General features: G+C 44.6%; 1 protein-coding gene across 3 annotated transcripts in view; it reads right to left on the bottom strand.

The window, feature by feature from the left end:
• The window catches only part of LOC143929913 (membrane-spanning 4-domains subfamily A member 8-like), a 32652-nt gene extending 8062 nt beyond the window's left edge, over positions 1 to 24590 (bottom strand). Inside the window, exons 1-6 of one of the 3 annotated variants that reach the window (XM_077453849.1) lie at positions 24461 to 24590; positions 24124 to 24210; positions 19133 to 19278; positions 17576 to 17698; positions 16298 to 16354; positions 16062 to 16208 (exon numbers count right to left, since the gene is read on the bottom strand). In XM_077453849.1, the coding sequence (XP_077309975.1) occupies positions 16062 to 16208; positions 16298 to 16354; positions 17576 to 17698; positions 19133 to 19267 (462 nt within the window). In that variant the 5' untranslated portion in view covers positions 19268 to 19278; positions 24124 to 24210; positions 24461 to 24590. The remainder of the gene's footprint in view (positions 1 to 16061; positions 16209 to 16297; positions 16355 to 17575; positions 17699 to 19132; positions 19279 to 24123; positions 24211 to 24460) is intronic. The other 2 variants (XM_077453851.1, XM_077453850.1) reach the window with 2 other exon arrangements.
• Between the last annotated feature and the right edge of the window lie 880 nt (positions 24591 to 25470).

Raw genomic sequence — 25470 nt, 5'->3', positions numbered from 1 at the left:
GTCCTTATAAGGACCTTTGTGGAACAAGTAGGTTGTGTGACTGATTAGCAGACTGTATGTCAGTCCCTATACCGATGAAGGACTGCTGCAGTATAGGGCAGCAGTCAGCAGTAGTGCACCTCAACCCTATGTATTGTGGACCTATACCAGTCCTTATAGAATAGCAGACTGTACCTCACTCAACCCTATGTACTATAGCACCCTACACCAGGCTATTACCAGTCCTTATAAGGAGCTTTGTGGAACAAGTAGGTTGTGAATGATTAGCAGACTGCAGCAGAAGGGCAGCAGTCAAGTATAATATTCTTTCTATATTTGGAAAAAAGAATATTATACGTGTACAAGCCTATTACCATACCACTGATACCAGTACTGAAAGAACCTTTGTGGACCTAATATAGTAACAGCTACTGATTAAACTGACCCTCACTGCCTCACACACAGCTTCCTGCCTGTCCCTATATAAACTGACAAAACAGAGGCTGCTGGAACAATAACTGGAATAGCACTTTTGTGGACCTGATAGTAACAGCTAATGACTAAACTGACTGTCCCTACAGCAGACACACCATCCTGTCCCTTTCTCTAAACTGACAAAAGACACTCAGGCTGCTGCAACAATCAGTAGCACAGCAAACCTATATACACCTAACACCTATACCAGTCCTGAAAAGAACTTTTGTGTACCAAATATCTAGCGATTTGGGTCACTGCAATCTCTCCATGCTCCACACAGCAACCTCTCCCTATAGTGACAGAAGAAAGAATGTAAATTGGCCGCCGGATCTGGTCTATTTATAAGTTAGGGGGAATGTCCAAGTGTCCATGTGCTGTAATGTCTCAATTGGCTGTCCTGTACCCCATGATGGATGTGTCATCATAGGTCAAAGTTCTTTTACACAGTAAACACGGAAGTCCGCCGGGCGAATGGCGCCGATAGTCCGCCGAACGGGCGGACCGCGAACAGCCGAAATTCACCGCGAAACAACCGCGAACCATTCGGCCATCACTAACTAGAGGTTGCCGTATTAGCCAAGCAATGTTAGTGTGGCAATTTTCCCAACTGAACTATTGTGTTCTGACAGGGGTACTGCCATCCTCACCAGGACACATTGATCACAGCCACTGGTTTTCCAGAATTTCCATTCAACAAAAGCTGGACAGGCTGCTGTACACACTGTCCAAATGACGGCTGGTTTCTGTTGAACCGACTGATATTATGCCCATGTGTACCAGTCTTTAGGAATGCAACCATCTCTTTGTTTAAAAAAAAAAATACATCTACTGATCTGGCCATAACTGGTTCCACATTTTTACAGCTCTTACTGTGAGGAAGCCTTTCTATATGTGAAGGAATATTCTTTCTTCCAGACTTCCCCTTGTCCTTTGTGATGACCTGAAAGTGAATGACTCAACACCAAGTTCCCTGTATGGATCACTTTTAACGGAAACTGGCTTTCTTTTCCATTGAAGCCCAATATATATGTTTTTCTGACACCCTAAGAAAATATGAATAACCCTCCATTTTCTTATTAGATCAATTCGACTAACAACAGCTACTTGACAAAGCTAGGAAAGCATTATTTGACTCATGGGAGATAAGTTTTGCTCACGTCTGCAGTGATAAGGTGGTATGGTCACCCAGGAAAAAATATGAACAGTATGAATTGCACACTTATTGGTGAATAAAAAATATAATAACCTTGCACTTTTATCAAATATAAAAATATTGAGAAGTATACTTAAATAATGGCATGTACATTCACAGGAAAGTAGTGCTAAATCAGTCTTTCCACAATCTATAGTTACACCCAGGTATCTTTACAATCTTCACATGCCACATCCATATATAACACCTCCATAAGGCATAGAGCGGTTTACTAGAAAGGCAGACCTCTAATTTATAGAAGGCTAGGCAGCTCTTCAGATCAAGGGTTACATGAAATAGTAGATGCTCACTCTCCTCTAAAGATTATGCAATCGCACTATAACCCCTTTAACTCCTCCACTCCTTGTTAGTATTACTGTAAGCATAAATGTGAGGACACAAAAGAGAAATTGCCCATCATAATACCCATAAAAGCCATTTATTAAATGACAGTATTGCATATTGATAAATAAATAACAGTTTCAATACCAATAAATTACAATATGGCTTGTGTAACAATTGTATCTGAGAGATAATATATATATATATATATATTTATGGTGAAGAGCCCTCTGACCGATACGGATAAGGATGATAGACAAGGACAACATAAACTCGCTACTTGAAATGGACCTGAAAGTGTGCCCTGGTCTAACGTACGGTATACCAAAATAAGGGGGCATACCTTAAAATGAAATGAATATGAAATGGGTGAAATGAGTACTCGTATGAGGAGTATGCTAGAGTGAAGGCCTGATAAAGGGGACGGGTGGGCGGGTATCGCGCACCGGAACCGACAAGGAAGATGGGCGAGCGGCTGGTTATATACACCACCGGGCTTCTCCCATAATTTCAGGCCACCATACTGGCCTTTCTATTTATGGTGAAGAGCCCTCTGACCGATACGGATAAGGATGATAGACAAGGACAACATAAACTCGCTACTTGAAATGGACCTGAAAGTGTGCCCTGGTCTAACGTACGGTATACCAAAATAAGGGGGCAAAACACTCAGGTAGGGGATGCATTTTTATTGAACCAAGACTGTTACTGGGTAAGTTTGACAAAGGCCTGGGCCATCTCAATTTGCGGATTGGGTACGTAACGGGCAAAACAGGAGGACTTCCATCTACCCAGCTTTTTGATAATATGGACCGGGACTCCTTGGCGGGAGGCCGTTGAAGCTGCCCCGATGCGAAATGAATGTCCCGAGTAGTGCGCAGGCTTGAGGTGAAGGATGCCCAGGAGTATCCTGACATGCTCCATGAACTGGGCTGTGTTGAGAGGTTTTGAGTGAAAGGGCAGAAGTGGGCCAGTCCCTGGTTGATCGGCCAAAAGGGTCAGCAAGCGGGTGAGGACAGCAACCGGACACCAGCGGTTGTAGGTCTTGTAGAGATGTATGTCCGTACCTGGACCAAGCTGCTGTGTCTTTGAAACCGCTAAATGTAAGATGAAATGGTCCTCGAACCTGACTAGATGGTGCTTGCACAGCATGCGTGCCGAGGGGCTAGTACAGGTAAACTCGCCTGGCCGCAAGAAGCCGTAGAAGGCCAGATGTATGGCTGCTTGCAGGACGACACTGACATGGAGACCGAAAGGTGAGGAGGCCAGAATGTCTGACATGTCCCTAAACACTTCGCCTGTGATAGGCAGCCGTTTGATGCTGGAAACCGGCCGACGTTTCTGAATGCCGCGCATGAGAGCTCGGACGGCGTGACAGGTGAATAAGGAGGGCTTGGTAGGGTCTTGGAGGGACGTGAAGTGTTGTACCCCGGCCAAGTACAATCGGATTGTGTTGAAGGACAATGCCAAGTCCGAATGGCAGTAGGAAAGGAAGGCAAGGACTTGTTTGACCCGGGAGGACTCTGTATTGTGAGATGATGTGAAGCGAGTAAAGGCCCTCCAGGCCGACTGATAGGCCTTGCGGGTATTGTCTGAGAGGGAGTGATCAATAAGTTGAGTCGCTGCTGACAAGTGTGGGGCTAATCCAAGGTCAGTTGAGACCAGTCCGGGATAGCTGCTGAAGTTGGTCCGGCTCCGGGCACCTGATCAAAAAATGAAACAAAGTTAAAGCGGGAGAGGGCATCCGCCGCCTGATTAAACTTGCCGGGGACAAAAGAACAATGAAGGTTGAACTGAAACAATAATGAGAGCTGGGTCAGTCGCCGCAGGAAGGACATAATCTGTAGAGACCTGGACCTGCCTTTATTCACAATCTCCGCAGTGGCCAGGTTATCTGTAGAAAAGACCACCGTCTGGCCCGACCAGCTGCGGCCCCAGGTGTGTGCAGCGGCTACAATGGGATATAGCTCAAATAGGGAGGACGTCTCAGTGAAGCCAGGAATAGCCAGTATCTGTGGAGGCCAGGGGGCTGCGAGCCAGAGGTTGCCAAAGATTGCCGCGAAGCCCGTGGAGGCCGCCGCGTCGGTCACCACCCGAGGTGAAAGGGCGGACACGGAGGGGACGAACAGGGACACTCCGTTCCAGGAAGACAGGAATTCCTCCCACATGGCTAGGTCTGCAACGGCCGCGGAATCCAGGCTGAGTACTTGCTCCGGGTCCTGAGAGTGGGATAATAAGGCTAACAGGCGTGACACGAACGAGCGCCCTTGGGGGATGATGCGCATCGCAAAATTGAGCATACCAAGAAGGGACTGAAGCTGTCTCTTGGTACAAGTCCTGGCATGAGTGAAGTCCCTCAGGACCGTCCTGATGCGGGTCAGTTTATCCGGGGGAAGGCTGGCCTGCATAGTGTTAGTGTCTAGGCTGACCCCGAGGAAGGTGATGGCCTGCGACGGACCCTCCACCTTGTGCTCGGCAATGGGGACATTAAGATTATTGAAGACTACCCTCAACTTACCCAGATCTTGTGGAGGCGAGCCAGGCGGCTCTATCAGCAGGAAGTCATCCAGATAATGAATGACTTCCCGACACTGGACTACGTGTAACAAGATCCAAGCAAGAGCCTGCGCGAAGGTGTCGAAGAGCCAAGGACTACTCTTGGACCCGAACGTGAGCTTAGTGGCAAAGTAGTACCGCTGCTTCCACTTGATTCCATGCCAGCACCAGAGGGAAGGATGGATAGGAAGAAGTTTAAAAGCATTTGCGATGTCGGCCTTGGAAAGCCAGGTACCTGTGCCTGTCTTAAGAATGGCCTGGATGGCCATATCTACTGATGCATATTTAAGGGAGAACTCCTCAGAGGGAATAAGGGAATTGAGGCTGGGGACCGTAGAGGAATGAGGCGCTGACAAATCATAAACCAATCTGAGTTTATTAGAGAACTTGCCCTTGACAAGCCCAATAGGGCTGACTCGCCAGGTGATGAATGGGGGCTGAACGAAAGGGCCGATGACAAAGTCCTGATCTAGTTCAGATTGCAGCAGTTGATCAATGGCTTGTTCATCCGTGGCTGCTGAGCGGAGGTTCTGGCACTCGTGCGTGAGGTGAGGGAGAGAGATGAGTCCAGTGTGAAAGCCTTCCGTGAAGCCCTGGACGAGGAAGGTGGACAGTGAGGGGGTAGGGTGGCCGGACAGGTAGACGCTAAGCCATGACACATTGAGCCGGCTTAGTCAGGACCTTTTGAGCTGCTTGATCTCACACATGAGCCGGGGGTGAGCTCTATGACATTGGGTACACACATGGAGCAGCCTACACTGGCTGAAATTACACGACCCACTATTGTAATTATTGCAGATCGGAGCACCGCCCATGGTCTTAACTGGGCGCCCTAGCTTATCGGTCTGTGGCGGGCGAGCTGGTGCTTGCAGGCCCTGAGCGGTACCCGAGGTAGACGGACCGTCGAAGGGCGGGGCTGCCACTGAGGTAGCGCACCAGGCCGCAGTATGTGTTGCTGATTGGCAGATTGCACACAGAGGGGACCGTAGCCCCGCGAAGTGGCGGCAGAACAGTTCGGTGTCCATGGTGCTCCAATCCGTAGGGGTCTGGAACTGGGAGAGCCTGGCGGCTGCTTTAGCGGAGAAGGATCGGTGGTAGTCATAAAATGAAAACCCGCCGTACTTGTAGCCCAGGTCGACTACCACATGGAGGTACCGATCCAGCTCCTCCCTCCTGGCAGGGGAGGCTGAGCAAATGATGTCCCTCATCATGCCGAAGGCTAAGGTAAACTCGGTGACAGAGAGTTTCCTATCTAATCTGGGATCCTTGGCTTTGAGGACCACTGATACGTCCCCCCAAGTATAGGCCTTATTCTCTGCCAGCTCGTGAATTGAGATCAGAAGGGAAGCCAAATTGACGTCCTTGCCCTCTAAGATGTCCTTCCTGATGTTTGCTGACACCAAATGAGATGGGTACACTATTGGTGCACCTCCGGAGATACCTGCAGGAGGACTAACAACTGGCAGGGATGCTGGTACAGGCGGAGAAACAGAGGGTTGGGTCTCGAGGAGGGCCACTCGGCCCTGCAGATCTGACATCGAGGTCGTGATGGATGACACCATGGTGTGGAGCTGCGAGATAGAAGAGGCGATGGAGCCTAAGGAGGCCTGCTGAGCAGAAGCCTCCACCGCCGCGGGGGGAGGAAACAGGAGCCGGAAAAGCTCTGCCTTCCTGGCTGTTGCTGGAAAGGGCACTCCCCTGCGTCTCAGTTCGGCTGTTAGCCTGGGAATGGTCCATGCCCTGAAGGCCCTTTGGCTGCCATCTTCTGAAACGGATGGGGACAATGGAGCCGTGAGGTCCTCACTGCCAGCCTGGGACATGGTGGCAGAACGTGGGTCTGACGAGGCTACAAGCCCTCTGATGCGGGTTTTTCTCCTAATACGGACCTATAAGGGGTGACATGGATTACAACTGGTTGGAGACTGCTAAAGAAATACCTGTTTTAACGAAGGACGTTTTGCTGAAGGGCGTTTTCCCCTGCTAGATGATTATGCTTACCTGAGGAGGCACCGTCCGACCAGGTGCAGGCTGGACCTACTGAACTCGACTGACCTGAGGAGATGAAGGTGAAGTTTGTTTGAGACTCCCACCTAACGAAGGCCAGCTAACAGTGGAGGTGAGACTTCAGACATGAGATAAAAGCGACACCACCCCCTTTTTTTTTTTTTTTTTTTTTGAAAGAAATAAATGAAATTTCCTCTTCTCTTCTCCCCGGAATCACCCCCTTTATTGCATATATACATACTATATATTTCCTCTTTCCCTTTTTTTTTTTTTTTATTTTTTTTTTAACCCCCCCCCCCTTTTTTTTTTTTTTTTTTTTCCCCCCTTTTTTTTTTTCCCTTTTTTTTTTTTTTTTTCGAAATGAGGCTGACGAGCAAGAGTCCCCCGACAAGAATCCAACATTGAAGAATCAACTGGACTAGAAGCGGGAAGTGACACGTGAGCGTGAAATGAGTGAAACTGCCATGACAGAGCTCCGAATCGCCATGCCACAAACTTGCGACCGAGCACGAAACGGAACCTGGAGCATGTACTGAAATGAGGCCATTCCTGGGGCACGCCGGGACGAATTGGTCCCTAAATGTGACTATTCGTACCGGAACGTGATAGGTGAAATGAAATGAAACCCATGACAAAGACTAGAGTCAGGAGACGAGCCCATGCACCTAACAATGAATCCCGTCTTTGGAGCATGTACTGAAATGAGGCGTAGCAGCTGGGCACACCGGGACGAATCGGTGCATCAAATAAATGCAACAAGATTCGAATCGGAGCGTAATAAGTGACAGAAATGATATCCCATGACAGAGACAAGATTCAACGACTGGACTGACGGTAGCAAATAAAGAATCCGTCTCTGGCGCATGTACTGAAATGAGGCGTAGCAGCTGGGCACACCAGAACGAATCGGTGCATAATAATATGCGACAGGATTTGATTTGGAGTGTAATAAGTGACAGAAATGATGTCCCATGACAGAGACAGGATTCAACGACTGGACTGTAGGTTACAAAGAATCCGTCTCTGGAGCATGTACCGAAATGAGGCGTAGCAGCTGGGCGCACCAGGACGAATCGGTGCATAGAGGAATGCGACAGGATTCGAATTGGAGCGTAATAAGTGACAGAAATGGTATGCCATGACAAAGACAAGAATCAGGGACCGTGCGTGAACCTGCGAGTGATTCCGTCTCTGGAGCATGTACAGAAATGAGGCCAAACCCTGGGGCACTTCAAAGCGAATCGGTGCACCAGAGGTGCGACAGGATTCGCGCCGGAGCGCGACTAGTGACAGAAATGATTTGGAGCGGTAGAAATGACTGGGACTGAAATGATTGAACGAGATGAAATGAGACATATAACATAATTGCATAAATGAAGAGACATATTCGAGCAGAGCAAGTGAAACGTGAGGACTGATTGCCTTGTCGTAACAAGCAGTCGGTTGTGAGTCAAACGATTCGATCGGAAAAAATAGAAATGCACGGGCAATCGAACAGTTTCAAAATGTATCGCCTGACGTGGCGTAATCGAACGTGTCGAATGATGATAACGACTATGTCGAAAGTAGCATATAGTGACATGCGTACGAAGCCACCGAAACATTCGATATGAAAGAACCGAGCGGCTCGTGTGTACAAGCGTGGTGACGGTACATCGAAAACATAATGAAAGAGAGGGTGCCGAAGCCCTACCTGCGACAGCCGGCCCGAGGCGTAGCGACAAATTCGATGGGTACGACGACGGCGAACCTACGGACGCTGATGGACGAGACGGGTTTGTCAAAATCTGAAGACGAATAACGCGGGAACTGCCGAACGGCACGCTGCGTCTGGTGTGGATAGTCGGCCCTTGATATCTGACGTATCAGATATCGCGCACCGGAACCGACAAGGAAGATGGGCGAGCGGCTGGTTATATACACCACCGGGCTCCTCCCATAATTTCAGGCCACCATACTGGCCTTTCTATATATATATATATATATATATATATATATATATATATATATATATATATATTTCTTGATCATACATCACGGGACACAGGAGCTTCATTACATAGTGGGTTATATAGGCACCTCTGGTGATTGGACACTGGTTAACCCCCAATTAAGGAGAATTCCTCCCCTATATAACCCCTCCCATATGGGAGGCACCTCAGTTTTTTAGCCAGTGTCTAAGGTGGTTGGTCATGTAAAACATGTGCTATGAAGAAAGCTCTGTGCAGGTCCCTGCGGGGGTCTAAGGGCTATGATAACCGGATCCATATCTCGGGCCGATATTTGACTTTCAAGATGATATGGTACCCGGGTCTCGTCATTCCGAAGAAACAAGGTTTTGCCTATAAGTCCTCTCCTTTGGAAGACTGGGCTCTGGGAAAACCAGACTTGGTGTACTGTTTACATAGTGGCACGAAAGTTTCTGGCAGAGTCTTTTACAAGGTCCAGGTAAGAGGTTCCTCTGAGAAGGAACCCAAAAAATCCTGAAGGTTGGCACAACTCTGCCCGCCGTGATGGGTGAAGGCTGGAATCTGTCTGTTTTCAGCAATTCCTGCGACGGGGACAGGTAAGTGAAGTTAATCCTATATAAATCATATATTATGGATTTCTTCATGTGAGTAGTTGTATGTCTTACCTGGTTTCCACCACTAGAGGGAGTAAGAGCAACCTGATGCATACTTACATGCCTTTCAGACACACACGCTCAGTGAAGCCTAATTTTTCAGATGGCTCACGTCTTCTGTTGCAGACTCTGCCACAATAGAGGTAAGAGAGAGGTCCTACGTTGTCTAGGGGTCCGCGCGGCTCTGTAGGTGATCCCCCCCCCTGGACGACCGGCAGTCCTCATGCACGTGTGCTGAGCGCGCTCCCATACTAATGGAAGGAGGGGGGTGTGGTTGTGGGCCGTGCATGCCAGCGTGCACGGCGCTTTACTGTGCAGGCTCCAAAGCGGCAATTTTAAAAAGCCCAGAGCGCCAGGGGGCTGTAAGTGGAAGACACAGGAGCTGTGGGCAGTAAGCATCCTAAGGGATTGGATCCAGGCAAACCTAAGACACCTACTCAGCATCAGATTGTGCAGTTTAAGCATATATATTTATTGTGAGACTTGGAGCACAACAGTGATTGCATTTTTGTACTAGTACCTCTGCTTTGTAGCTTAGGACTATGTCTCCTTGTAAGAGGGTCTCAGGGGGAGGTAACAAGGGCACTGGTAAATCACTGCCTAGGTTTAGGGGTTCTAAAAATGCCTGTAGATAACCATCCCCCCCTGCAAGACTGGAGCCAGCCTCACAGGATGAGTCAGTGCCCCTGTCAGGTTTTGCAGCCTCTCCTAATGTTTCAGCCCCAGTGTATGTCACTGAAGACTCCCTTAAGGCTACATTGGAGGGTTTTGAAGGGAGAATCATGAATTTTATTTCAGCTTCCCTAAAAAATAGCAGAAAAAGGGGTAGATCCCCTCCCTCTGCTGAGATTCCTCTTTCAGATGACACCTCTGACAATAAGGAGAGATCCCTATCTTGGGATAGGGATCAAGAGCAGTCGGATGAGTCAGAGGAAGAGGAGAGAGTCCCCTCCTCCCAGGCACTCAGAAAGCAGGTTCAATATTACTCTGAATTGGTGCGTACCACTTTCAGAATGCCCGCTGCTGAGGCCGCTATATCCTCTGTTTCTTCCCTGGGGGTCAGGAGAATCCCACAGACTGCCTTTTCCTTTCCAATTTATTTTTTAATGGATAAATTGTTGTATGAGGATTGCGGACATCCCGATAAACTGTTTGCTCCTCCTAAAAGGTTTTCTATGTTTTATCCTCTGGAGGAAAGTTTCACCAAGAAATGGGGGGTCCCATCTGTCGATGCGGCTGTTTCTTGTGTGAATAGAAACCTGACCTGTCCTTTGGATAATGCTCAGGTATTTAAGGATCCAACTGATAAGAAGCTGGAAACGTTATTGAAAGCCTCCTTTTCCATGGCTGGTGCTGTAGTGCAACCTACAGTCGCAACTGTGGAGCTGTGTCAGTTCCTCAAGGAACAAGTTAAGCAGATGCTTGGCCTCCTTCCCAGTGAGGAAGTGGAGAATTATGCAGAAATTCCTCAAATTCTGTGTTTTATGATTGATGCAATTTTGGATTCTGTCCAACAAGCATCTCGTTTGTCTCTCCTGTTGGTACACATGCGAAGGGCCCTATGGCTAGAAAATTGGGCAGCTGAGCTGTCATGTAAGAAGTATTTGATTGGGTTCCGGTTTAAGGGGGAACGCTTATTTGGAGAGGAATTAGATAATTTCGTCCAAAAGATTACAGGGGATAAATCTACTCTCCTTCCAATCAAAAAGAGCAAACGTCCATCATTTAGCCATACTCTTTCTCCCGGAGCATCAAGCTCTAAGCAGTGGCGAAGGGCTTCCCAACCTCCCTCTAGAGGAAAGGCCCAAGGTCACGCCCAGGGGCAGAAAAAGACTTGGGGGCAAAAGCCTGCCAAGCAGACCCCAAAAGCTTCCTTGTGAAAGGGCGCCCCCCACTCGGCCGAGTGGGGGGAAGGCTCCTGCAGTTTGCAGAAGCCTGGCTGGAAGAAATTCGGGACAAGTGGGTAACCTCCTCGATATCTCTGGGCTACAAGCTAGAGTTTCAGGAGATTCCACCTTCTCGCTTCCTAAGGTCAAGGATCCCCAAGGATCCAGTAAAGCAAAAACCGCTATTTCTGGCCTTAGACCACTTACTATCCCAGGGGGTGATAGTGGAAGTGGACACAAAGGAACAGGGTTCAGGCTTTTACTCAAATCTCTTCACCGTTCCAAAGCCAAATGGAGGTGTTAGACCGATCCTGGATCTGAAGGATCTGAACCAGTTTTTGCACATCCGGTCTTTCTGAATGCAGTCAATACGCTCTGTGGTCTCCTCCCTGCAAGGGGGAGAGTTTATGGCATCGATAGATATCAAGGATGCATGTCTTCATGTGCCAATTTTTTCTGCACACCAAAAGTATCTAAGCTTTGCAGTAGATCAGCGTCATTTCCATTTTGTGGCCTTGCCGTTCGGTCTTGTTACGGCTCCTCGAGTCTTCACAAAGATTCTAGACCCTCTCATGGCAAACCTAAGAGCTCAGGGTATAACTGTCATGGCTTATCTGGACGATTTACTTCTCATAGAGCAAACAGTAGCGCTCTTGAACTGCAGTGTTACCAAAGCATTAGAACACCTGAAATGCCTAGGTTGGATTATAAACCTAGAAAAGTCGTTCCTACAGCCTGCCACCAGGTTGGAGTATCTGGGCATGGTCATCGACACCTCTCAGGGCAGGGTGTTTCTACCAAGGCCAAAGGCCATAGCTATAGGGGATCTGGTGCGCCTAATTCTGGGCAGAAGAATTTCCCCCATTCGGTTGTGTATGAGACTGTTAGGGAAAATGGTCGCCTCCTTCGAGGCCGTTCCATTCGCCCAGTTTCACTCGAGGTCTTTGCAAAGATGCATCCTTGCGGCTTGGAACAGGAAGCCCCAGGCCTTGGACCTTCTTATGTGTCTATCCCCAGGGACACGCAAGTGTCTCGTTTGGTGGTTACAGACCAAGAATCTGCTGAAAGGCAAAACTTTTCTTCCTCTTCCATGGAAGATTATAACTACAGATGCCAGCCTGACAGGCTGGGGAGCAGTGTTGGAGGGGACGTGCTCGCAGGGGAAATGGTCTGCGACCGAGAAGCTATTGCCCATAAATATTTCGGAAATTCGGGCAGTTTATATGGCTCTCATAAGCTGGTCTTACAGACTACGGGGCCCACCTGTTCGAGTTCAGTCTGACAATGCCACAGCTGTGGCCTATATCAATCACCAGGGTAGCACCAGGAGTCTGGTTGTACAAAGAGAGGTGAACCGCATACTTGCTTGGGCAGAAAGGCATGTTCCATGCCTTTCTGCAGTCTTCATTCCAGGAGTGGAAAATTGGCAAGCGTACTTTCTAAGCCACCAACAGTTATGCCCAGGAGAATGGGCTCTACACCCCAACATATTTCAGAACATATGTCACAAGTGGGGCTGTCAGGAAAGGCTGGCTGAAGACAGTTGTCCATCATCTGTCTGTGCGTGCCTGTGGGTGCCTGAGTGTGTCCGTGCTGGCGTTCGTGGTTGCGCACGTTCGCATGCACGCGCGCGCACGGTTACCGGCGCCAGGCGGGCTATTTAAGCCCAGTTCTCCCTTCAGATCTTGCTGCTTGATCTACAGTGTTCCTGAGACTATTACCTGAATCTGATCTGTTTGTGTATTGACCCGGCCTGACCCGTAACCTTCCCTGCCTTCTGCCTGCCTCTGACCTCCGGCTTGTCTACGACTCTGCACCTGTCTCATCCTCTGGTCCATCTGTGCTCATCTGTTACCGACCCAGCCTGCTCCACGTACCTTTCTCTGTCTGCTGCATCTGTTCCTGTACTGACTGTCTGATTTGACTCGGCTTGCCTGACTTTTCTGCGTGCCTGCCCCTGAGTGATCCACCTGTTCCTGTTGGTCTCCTGCTGTCTACTGGTTCCTGTCCGCTGCCACTGGAGCCTGCTAGTCCAGCTACAGTTCCTGAAGTCTGCCTGATCCATCCTCCGGCTGTTGATCCTGCCAGGCACTCGTGCTACCTTTGACTCCCGTGCCTCCTGTCACCACTATCAGGGGTTGTGAGTCGGGGACGCAAGAGAGGTCTCCTTCTGCATTCCGGGCTCACCACTAGGTACGTGACAGGGGCACTCCGGACGTAGATCTATTTGCATCCAGATTCAACGGGAAGCTGGATAATTTTGTGTCAAGGATAAGAGATGTACTTGCTCAGGGGTCAGATGCTCTGACAGTTCCCTGGGATCGGTACAATCTAATTTATGCCTTCCCACCATTCCCGCTTCTGTCACGGTTCCTGGGAAGAGTCAAGAGGGAAACAAAGTTGGTTCGTTTGGTAGCCCCGGCTTGGCCCAGGCGATCTTGGTACGCAGAGATCATAAAGTTGGCAGTAAGCAGGCCTGTGGATCCTCCCTCTCCGGCCAGATCTACTCTCGCAGGGTCCAATTTACCATCCTGCTTTACACAGTCTGAGTTTAATGGTTTGGCTGCTGAGACCCACATTCTGAGAGATTGTGGACTTTCGGAGCAAGTCCTTTCTACTCTGGTCAATGCCAGAAAGCCAGCCTTCAGGCTTATTTACTACAAAATCTGGAAGGTATTTGTTTCCTGGTGTGAACTCAGGGGATGGCATCCTAGAAAGTATGTCATTAACAGGATCTTGGCTTTCCTCCAGTCAGGCCTAGAAATTAATTTGGCCGTAAGCACTATCAAGGTGCAGATTTCGGCCTTGTCAGTGTTTTTCCAGAAGCCACTTGCATCACGTTCCCTTGTGCGGGCTTTCATCCAGGGGGCTATGCGGTTAAGGCCGCCAGTCAAACCTCCGGTATGCTCATGGGATCTGAATTTGGTTCTCTCTGCATTGCAGGGGCAACCATTTGAACCTTTACATCAGGCTTCATTAGTTCTTTTGACTAAAAGGTTTTCTTGATAGCCATATCCTCGGCTAGATGAGTGTCAGAACTAGCAGCTCTCTCCAGCAAGGAACCTTATATAATTATTCATAAGGACCGGTTAGTAATGCGTCCTAATAGATCCTTTCTGCCTAAGGTGGTTTCAGGATTCCATTTGAATCAACATGTAATCCTACCATCCTTTTTTCCGGATCCACAGTCCGCAGAAGAAGAGTCTTTGCACACTTTAGATGTGGTAAGGGCAATCAGTATCTATCTCCAGGCAACTGCTCAGATAAGAAAGACTGATTGCTTATTTATTTTGCCGGAAGGCCCTAGAAAGGGCCAGGCGGCATCAAAATCCACTCTCTCAAGTTGGATTAGACAGGTTATTTTTCAGTCCTATAGTGTAAAGGGGAAGAGTCCTCCTTTTCAAGTGAAAGCGCACTCAACTAGGGCTGTAAGTGCTTCTTGGGCAGTGCATCACCAGGCCTCCCTGGCTCAGATCTGTAAGGCTGCAACATGGTCATCAGTCCACACATTCACCAGATTTTATCAGGTGGATGTCAGAGGGCAAAAGGATATCACCTTTGGGCGGAGTGTACTGCAGGCTGCAGTTTAGATCCTCTGATCCATGGCAGTCTATAATTCTGATCTGTGTCTCTCTCCCCTCAAACTGAGCATTGGTTTGGGACATCCCACTATGTAATGAAGCTCCTGTGTCCCGTGATGTATGATCAAGAAAATAGGATTTTTATATACAGCTTACCTGTAAAATCCTTTTCTTGAGAGTACATCACGGGACACAAAGCTCCCGCCCTTCTTGGGTTTTACATGGTTTCTTATTGCTTTGCTACAAAACTGAGGTGCCTCCCATATGGGAGGGGTTATATAGGGGAGGAATTCTCCTTAATTGGAGGTTAACCAGTGTCCAATCACCAGAGGTGCCTATATAACCCACTATGTAATGAAGCTCCTGTGTCCCGAGATGTACTCTCAAGAAAAGGATTTTACAGGTAAACTGTATATAAAAATCCTAATATATATATATATATATATATATATATATATATATATATATATATAATATATATATTGCAATATTTATTACCAAGAAAGTGAAGCAACATTTCACATTTTGATCTTGTAACTCTGATGCTCCTTTAGGTTAGACAGAGGGTGAAACCAAAGTGTTTTAGTTTTAAGGGTAGTATTTACCAATTGCTGTTGGAGAAAGTATTTAGGATTATGCCAAGTCTTGGTTTTGTTGAAGAAGTCCAGGGCACAGGAAGAAAGTTAAGCTTGATGATATGGTTTGGAAGAAGCTTATAATGGGTGGCACAGTGGTGTAGTGGTTAGCACTCTCACCTAGCAGTAAAAAGGGTCACTGGTTCGTATCCCAACCATGACACTACCTGCCTGGAGTTTGCATGTTCTCCCTGTGCCTGCGTGGGTTTCCTCCCACACTCCAAAGACATGCAGGTAGGTTAATTGGCTTCTGTCCAAAGATTGGCCCTAGTATATGGATTGTGGGCTCCTTGAGGGTAGGGACCAATGTGAGTGTGAAATGTACAGGGATAGGGACAATCGTAGACACTCACTCAGGTTGAACTGGATGGACTGGTGTCTTTATTCAACCTTACTAACTATGTAACTATGTTACTATAAGACCCCTTTTCACACTGAGGCGATTTTCAGGCACCTTCATGCTAAAAAAAGCACCTGAAAGCTCTCAAAAACCTGTTTCCATTAAAATCAATGAATGCTTTCACACTGGGGCAGTGTACTAGCAGGGCAGTGAAAAAACATGCCCCTCTCCATTGAAATTAATGGAAAGCGATTGAAAAGCTCTTCAAAGGAGCTCAGTGTTTTACTGGCAGTTTAGAAGTGCCTCAGTGTGAAAGGGGTCTTAGGCTTAGATTTAAGATTGGTGGTTAGAAATTTATTTTATCTTGATGCCCTCAAATGTATAGGAGCTGATCAAATGTTATTTACGATCAGTGCAAAAAAATAATCATAAACAAGAACACTCACCCATGTTTCAGGCACATGGTCCACACAGGGAGTTAAAGCTGAATTATTACAATCACTGGTAAAATCTGAAATGTCTGAAATGAGAAGACCCAGCTCCAACATGGATGCCAAAGCGCTTATAATGTTCATGGCCAGACAACCTCCAATCTGTACAGAACACATAAAAAAATGGGGTACCAAGCTGTGATCATTCTATGGATGGTGGACAATGTTCTTTGGAAAGTTCCATGACTTACCAGACAACTAGACTCATGGTTTCCAGCAGCCACAGACAAAGAGCCTGAAATGATATACTGGGAAGAAGAATACAGATTTGATTAGGCAATTTTTATTTTATTTTTTAATTAGCACAATAGATGGCATGTGCATTCAAAGCAAAGTGCCCCATGTGATTCTAGCTACTCTCTTATTTAAAATACAGTCCTCTGCCCCCACCATACCCTTGCAACCATATGCTTACGGCAATGTGTTAGTAATATGAGCCGCTGGACTTGTCATAGACACTATTCAAAAGTGTTGACTATGTCCGCCCTTTCCTGCTCCCTCCTCCATTCTTGGAAGCTATAATACAGCTTCTATCAATAAAAAAGGAACTATGAATGGAGGAAGTTGACCTTTTATTCATGCACCCTTCCTCCATTCATACAGAGATATTCACTGATGAAGTTATAGCAAAGCTTCTATCAGGGGAGGAGAGGGTGGAAAGGGCGGACATAGTCAACATTCCTTGACAAACGCCTAGAACAGATGCAGTGCTCACATTAAACTTGTGGCACTGGCAGATACAGGTATTGGGGTGGGGCAGAGGGCATTTGATTTAAACTAAGAGAGCAGCCAGCAGCACAAGGAACATTTGAATGTAAGTATAGTCCCTTGTGCTGATTAAAAGTAAGAATGTTTGTAAAGGCAGAAGTTTTTTTTAATCTTAACGCATTCTATGCATTAATATAAAACACCTTCTATGTGCAGCAACCCCACTCATACTTACCTGAGCCAAATCTAGTTCCAGCAATGTTGCGAGAGTGTCTCGGCTGCCCAGGACTCCCCTCCTCATTGGCTGAGACAGCAGTACGGCACCATTGGCTCCCGCTGCTGTCAAAGTCAGTCAGCCAATGAGGAGAGAAAGGGGGTGGGGCTGGGCCGTGACTCCATGTCTGAATGGTGGGCACAGATTTCTGTGGCTTGGCTCATGTGCCCCCATATCCAAACTGCTTGCTGTGGGGGGAATTAATAGGAGGGAGGGGCCAGGAGCACCAAAAAGGAACCTGAGAAGAGGAGGATCTGGGCTGCTCTGTGCAAATCCACTGTAACAGAGCAGGTAAGTATAACAGTTTTTTAGTTAAAAATAAACATGAGACTTTAGTATCACTTTAAACTAAGAGAGCAGCCAGCAGCACAAGGAACACTTGAATGTAAGTATAGTCCCTTGTGCTGATTAAAAAAAAAAAAGAAAATTAATTAAAGTTTGGCTTTATTTTATGAAAAGTGTCTGATTGACTCCAGATTTTACTTACAAGAAATGGTCCCCACAACGGAATGCCACTTTCTATGGTAAGGTTTGTATAGCTGAAGAAGGACACAAAGTAGAGTATCACCGCGAGTGAGATCTGTATGAAGGCTGCTGAAATCTGTAAAGTCTGAAAAGGAAACATCATGCCAATTTATAACTAGCCAAAGGAATTTGATTGAATAAGGCTTCATCTACATTGGTGTAATAAACCATTTGCTTCCCTTTAATAATGTCTTACAAAGGCTTTGAAAAACAAGTGCCTGCTTATTAAGTATATAGCAAATGGTCTGGTACATGCAACGTGTTTGCGTTTCTGTGCATTGATTTTGATCTTGCCCTCAACAATTGGCGCATTGTAGAGCTTGCCAGATGCCTTAAAGGGGTTGTAAAGGATTGTGTTTTTTCACCTTAATGCATCCTATGTATTAAGGTGAAAAAACGCCTGGCAATGACAGCCCCCCCCCCCCTTTGCTTACCTGAGCCTGTTCACCTGCTGTGCGCGTCCCCCGGCATCCTCTTCTCCACTTAGTCTGGTTGTTGATTGGATAGATAGGATAGATTGATAGCAGCACAGCCATTGGCTCACGCTTCTGTCAATCACATCCAATGATGCGGCCACCGGGGGGCGGAACCCAGTCATACACTCTGTGTCTACGGACGCAGCGTCTATGACAGGGAACGCACCTGCAAGCTAACCCCCTCGGGATAGAGCTTCCCAGAGGGGGGTTAGCTATTGCGGGAGGAGCCGAGACAGCCCAGAACAGGAGGATCGGGGCCACTCTGTGCAAAACGAACTGCACAGTGGAGGTAAGTATAACATGTTTTTTATTTTATTTTATTTTTTTTTAACAAACCCATACAACTCCTTTAATTCAAGTAAATTGAAATGTGCTGCAATTGCATTAGCCGTCCTTTGAATTTTCCATTCGTTTTACTACTACGGCTAGGCACTATGCCGGTCTTTCTTTCCAAAATGTTCTGAGAGCGCCAAAATTCCTTACAACTCTGCATTTCAGATGCACTTCAGCCTAGTGCTGTAGGCCTTTCAGTTTTCACACTCAATGCCCATGTAAACATAACTTAAGAGCCATCTCTGTATTCACATTTAACATCCGAACATTAGTCAAAATGTTTTACTTAGTTTTGGGTAAAGCAGTGAAGGATGACATTATTTGTTAAAGTGTATCTATATCCCAAATGTTTTATCAGGGACAGCTTTTTTACCAGATCAGACGTGAAGGAATCTCTCCAATAGAGCCTCTGACAGTAGTAAAACCTGATAAGAGTCATATTCATTGCCTACGCCATCCGAAACTCAACAACAAAGTTTTGGGTGTAGATACGCTTTACATTTTTATTTCTTTATCTGTTCCTATGAAGGACATTTGCCCAGGCTCCCTCTCAGAAATGTATATGTATACATAATTCCAAGGAATATTTATATGTTTATATAATCATATCAATCTATTCTATTTTTACAGGGAACATGCATTTCCGAGAGGGCTTCCCTTTATTATAACCCCTTTACAGCTTCTATTTGGAATGTTTTACCGTGACTCACCCCCAGAGTTTTTGGTTGTCCATTCAGAAATACCTTGAAATATGTTTTCGTACTTGCAGCTGGATATATTAAAGGTGTGCTCCACTGGGGGGACAAAATAAAGGGTATCCGAACAGCATTTAGAGCTATGGCCATTGTTAAATGTCCTAAAAGAGGAAAACAAGACATTGCTAAGTAAACAAATCCTGTTATTATGCATAAAGGTAGTGTTAATTAGACATGCACACAACTAAAAAATGTGTTTAGTTTAGTTTTTGTTTCATTTGTTTTTTTTTATCGTTTATCAGTTCATTCGTAATGATCGGCATTCGTTACTTTGGATGCATACGTATTTGTTCCGTTCCATTTGTTTAGATGTGGCATTCATTACTTCGGATAATTCATAAGTTCAGATACATTCATATTCGTTAAGTTCGCTAACAGATACTTTAGCCAAATTTGAAAAGGAAATCCCATAAAAAATGTAAATCAAATCTATCCGAAATTAGCTGCTATGGCGCAGAGACATGAATAGAAGAATTACTGACTTCAGCTTTTTTACCTATAATTTAATAGTTTGTAATAATAATAAAAACTATAATAATAATAATTTAATTATGATAGAATATCTGAAAAACTAAATTATGAAAATGTAATTGTTTCTTTAAATTCGTAGTTTTAATCTTTTTTTTTTGTTCTACTGGATTTTTGTATTTTTTTTGTATTTTCATTCTTTCAGGTTTTCCTTCTTTCTAAAGATTTTGTTTTCGTATGCATTTGTCAAAAGATTCATTTGGATTCTTCAGAATGAATGAATATCCTGAATTTTATCTGAAAACAAATTTGTAACAAAATGCACATGTCTAATGTTAGTTTAAGAATATATGATTATATAATAATATATTTTATTGTATGGGTATATTTTATTGTATGGGTTTATAATATGAACTATGGAAGATATGGAAGAGCCCTGGGGCCATCACAAAAAAAAACAAAAAAAAAAACAGAATTATGTTTTTGAAAAAAAATAATTCAGAATTTTGAGTTTGAAAGTCAGAATTCTGACTTTGAAACTCAGAATTCAGATTTTCTTTTTTTCAAAAACATAATTTAATATTTTCTTTTTTTTGATGGCCCCAGGGCTCTTCCATAATGAACCACTAGATGGCAAGAATGCTCCACATATAATAGCATAAATAAAAAAAAAATATGTTATAATGAAGCCTTGCTTTGCGTGTGTTTTTTTATTATTTTTTTTATTTACATTAAATGTCAAAAGTGTTGCACGTTCAAATAAATAAAAAAAATAAGAATGTATGTTTCTCTATAATAAGATTTATCCATGCATTTTTAAAACTTGACCATAAGATGACAACAATATCTCATTATGTAATTTTCTTTGGTACCATTTTATAAGTGAGATGTATTGCAAAGGTTTAAACACATAATAATTGTGTGTAATATGTAAAAGACAGGGATGATGGAATTGTTTATGCCTAAACTCCAGGCAAATAGCTAAATACTCCACTTAGTCTGTAGGAAGTTCTTGTCTGAACTTTACCAAGCAATACAGCCTAGTCTAGGAACCACTGCGAAAATTAAAGACCAACTCAGGCCACAAAAAAAAACCTGAAAAAAAAAAACGAAAAATAAAAACTGCGCCAACCCCCTTCCCTTCCCACTCCCAGTTAAAAAAACTCTTATTTAGGAGCTTTTAAATAATAATGGGAGCAGAGTGGCCAGTATAGCCTGCTGCAGCAAATGGTTGGTTTTTCAAAATTGTGCGGTGGGAGGTACTTCGAACTTGAGCCTACATAAAAGGTGCAGGAGTCGGAAGTATATAAAAAAATAAACAGTGAGAAGTGGGCACATATGGATAAGCACTCATCACATACAATATCAGTTAAGCAATATAAAAGTCATTAGCATTTCCCATAAAGCCCATTCACTAGGGAAAGCTGTTGCATGGAGCAGTAAGCTGGGTCTGGTATGCAAGAGAAACAGAAAAGGGAAGAGCGCCTCTAAGTGCAGAATAATGAGACAAAATTTATTGAACCAAGTAAATGGCCACGTAAAATACATAATTTAGATCTGTTATATTCGTTATGTTTCATTAATTCGTTTTTGGATAACTTGTTATTTCTGTAGACTATAGATATGTGTTATAACAAATTGATTTGTTTTATTATATAGTTGTTTGGTTTTTGGAAAATGTGTTATTTATGTATACATGTTTGTGATAACCGAATTGTAATTCTGAAAGTTCCTTTGTTTATTGCATCCATTGACACACACAATGACAATGTCTCTTCTGCTGCTTCTCAAAACTCGTCTCCTCTGCTCAAATGCAATACAACACCCTTCCCAGAATGTAATTTGCTAGTGGTTGTGTCAATGCTGCTGGTACTAGGAGAAACCTGATATTTAGAGCTTGAATCCATTAGTGCAGTGGTTCTCAACCTCAGTGTTCAAGTACCCCCAACGAGGCCATGTTTTGGGAACTTCCTTATCAATACTATGTCATTAATATTGATTTAACCACTTGCCAACCAGCTGCCGCCATTATATTGTGACAGGTTGGCACAATCCCGTGAGCCATTGTAGCTATACATCGGCTCCTTTAAGCAGAATAGCAGGCGAACGCAAGCGCCCGCTGCACTCGGGGGGTGCCAATACTCGTGATGACCGGCGGTCGCGATGGCCACCGGCCACGAGAGAACAGGGACGTGTGTGTGTGTGTGTGTGTAAACACACACACATCCCTTTTCTGTTCTGAGAAGAGATGCAGATCATGAGTTCCTAATAGCCAGGAACCACAATTTGTCATCTCCTATAGTCAGTCCCTTCCCCCCCACAGTTAGAACACACAGTCAGGGAAAATAGATAACCCCTTGATCGGCCCCTAGTGTTAATCCCGTTTATACAGTAATCAGTGCATTTTTATAGCACTGATCGCTGTATGATTGTCAATTGACCCAAAAATGTGTCAAAAGTGCCTGATGTGTCCACCATAATGTCACAGTCTTGATAAAAATTGCAGATCACCGCCATTACTAGTAAAAAAAAAAAAATAATAATAAAAATGCCATAAATCTGTCGCCAATTTTGTAGACGGTAACTTTTGCGCAAAACAATCAATATACGCTTATTTTGATTTTTATTGCCAAAAATATGTAGAAGAATACATATCGGCCTAAACTAATAAAAAAAATAGCTTTTTTTTTTTTAAATGGGGATATTTATTATAGCAAAACGTACAAAATATTGTGTTTTGTTTTCAAAATTGTCGCTCTTTTTTTGTTTATAGCGCAAAAAATAAAAACCACAGAGATAAAATAAAATATAATAAAATATAATAAAATTCCAACAAAAGAAAGCTCTATTTGTGGGGAAAAAAGGACGTTCACATTGTGTGAGTACAGTGTCACACGACCGCGCACTTGTCAGTTAAAGCGAAGCAGTGCCGTATCGCAAAAAGTGCTCTGGTCATTAAGCAGCCAAATCTTCCGGGGCTGAAGTGGTTAAAGCAGCTGTCCAAAATAAAGGAAGACCTGAAAACATGGCCTGTTGAGGGTACTTGAGGACTGAGGTTAAGAATCACTGCATTAGCACACACACACACACAATATCACTTTGGCTGCTTCTCAAAACCCGTCTCCTCTGCTCAGATACAACACCCTTCTTACTCAGTTCTCAGGAATGCACTTTGTCAGTATTATTAATCCAACCTCCAGCACAAAATGAATCAGCTGATTGGACTGCAAGATTTGCTCCGAGTTAACCTGCAGTTTCATTAGACCTTTAAAGAATTGATAAATCTTCCCAAATTAATTTGTTATTTTCATTATAATTTCTTTTGTATTAGTTGAAATTCATTATTTTTTTCTTCGGACATTCGGATGCATTTGACTGTCAGAAAGATGCAAAATCAGGCCGAATTTTGATTCGTTACGAAACAAATTTCACATATCTAGTGCTGATATCACATGGTTAAGTCGCTGCTTTGCACGGTCATTTTGTTGTTTTACACTGTCATTTTGGAGCACTGTATTGACATTAGCAAAGGTCATGAAAATTACCTTTGGAGGGACATTAAGCACTTCCCATCCAGCTACATACCCATTTTTTTAGAGCCAGCGGTTAGCTGTCTTCTAATAGTAATCAAGTGGCTCATGAGCTGCTTCGATTGCTATGACAAGCAGAAGGAGGGGATGTCCCTCCCCCTCCCGCCACCTTCGGTGGCTCTCTCGGGCTCTCCCATCCCACTGAGAGACACAAGTGACCAGCTGATGCATCCACTGGCTGGCTGGACAGCCGAACAAAGCCGGGAGTGGCTTTTAACGGCTGTCCATAATAGTAACCTAAGAAGGTGAATGTAAAGGAGCACCCGAAATGCAGTAGTTGTGAAATAAACCGCTTTATTTGAAGTATAGATGGTAGAATATAACCAACGCGTTTTGGGGGACAAAGGACTGCCCCTGCCTCAGGGCTGCTGTTTGAATATGGATCCCATTAGTGTCTGTCTGAGACCCGAGCATCAGGTTTGGGAATGTCCAACCGTGAGCTGAGGCTTCATTGACTCAATTGCAGGGGGAGTCCTTAAACAGCTTTATTTGGAGTACAGATGATAGAATAAAGCCAACGCGTTTCGGGGAACAAATGAATCCCCTTTCCATTGAGTCAATGCTGCCTCTCATGCCTCAGCTAATGGTTGGACATTCCCAGACCTGATGCTCAGGTCCCAGACAGACCCTGAAGGGATCTATATTCAAATAGCAGCCCTGAGGAAGGATGAGTCCTTTGTCCCCCGAAAACACGTTGGCTATATTCTATCATCTGTACTCCAAATAAGGCAATTTATTTCACAACTACTGCATTTTGGGAGCTCCTTTACATTCACCTATGGGAGTGACCACCTGGCCACAAGTGAGGTAGCAGCCCATACCCATAACAGGATTTACCATCTTCACAAAACAGTTGGACATCAAACTCTGGAAAGAAACTTTTCTTACCTTGCCTTTGGACCTCCTATCTACAACCAGTGACCATCCAAGTCAGTCCAGTGCAATCTCTACCCTTCAAGAACACGTAATAGTAACCTGAAAGCGATGACATGACGTCACTTCCGATTTACTCAGAAACCATTGGCACCATTTTTTGAAATTCAAAAGCATTCAGATAAACAGATCTTGGTGGTTTCATTGCGTTTTAGAATCTCGGGATTGGAGGTCTTATAGACCCCAGATCTCCCCATAAAGAGCACCTGTCACTGCCTATTACTGTCACAGGGGATGTTTACATTCCTTGTGACAGCAATAAAAGTGATAAAAAAAAATTGAAGAGACTTACCCCTTGATGGTCAAGACTGCAAGGTAGACCAGACTTCCAAAACCGTACTTCTAATACTTCAGTGATAACAGGTCTGATCATTGATGATATACAGACACGTTCAGCAGCAGGCATTTGGTTCTTATTACATGTACTCTAGTGTTGTAGTTTGTGGTCTCATAGGTTTCTATGGCAGTCTTGTCCTGTCATTCTATAGTTATTAATGTTTCACACCTGCCGCTATTGTAGCAGGTTACAAAAGCTGTTGTAATCGAATCTGTATCCTATCTAGGAGAAAGACTAGCTGTGTGTTTCTTACATGGAGAAAAGTTCACTCTAATTAAAGTATATGTAAAGCCTGACAAGGAACTTTTCTTATGTGTTCCATTTCTGTTAAAAAAAGACAAAAAAAAAAGTTAAAGTGTTGATTTTTTTATTTTCACCTTGTAATACTCTGAACAATTTCTAATAAAGAATTATTGAAATAAAAAATACCTGCCAGAAGTAATGTGAGCTGACAACTTGCCTGCTTTGTACTTTTATCAGCTCAATTGGTCCCAGCCACTGAGACTACAGAACACCCCCCCCCCCGTGGTATCGACACAAGAAGAGGGGAATGTGTTTTGTAGTCCCATTATGTGGTGACAATGCTGCTATTCTGAAACTCCAATCTGGTGAGTGAGCATTATCACCCTTGATCAGTAAGCAATTTCTACCTCTTAGATGAGTAACCACTGATAAGACTAGGGTCAAACTCTGAGAAAGAGGGTGCCTCCCCGGGGGTGGTATATGGCACATGGTTTTACACTATATGTTTTTTATGGCTTATTTGAGTTGCTTTTTGTGAGCACCCACCTTTTATGAATTTTATTATTTATTAAATATCATTGGTAATGCACTATGTGTGTGCGCTTTCCATTTTATAGCATTGTATTATGGCATTATATACTGTAGGTGACAATGACCATTTGTAGGAGGACCATTCAATGTTTTCTATTTTGATGTTTTTGACTATTAACCATGAGTGTTCT

This window comes from Lithobates pipiens, unplaced genomic scaffold (assembly GCF_037356315.1).
Source record: "Lithobates pipiens isolate NorthernLeopardFrog02 unplaced genomic scaffold, aLitPip1_a1.2 Scaffold_25, whole genome shotgun sequence".
NCBI classification, from domain to species: Eukaryota; Metazoa; Chordata; class Amphibia; order Anura; family Ranidae; genus Lithobates; species Lithobates pipiens.
The sequence above is the reverse complement of the archived record's forward strand: the minus strand, read 5'-3'. Positions and strand labels throughout refer to the sequence as shown.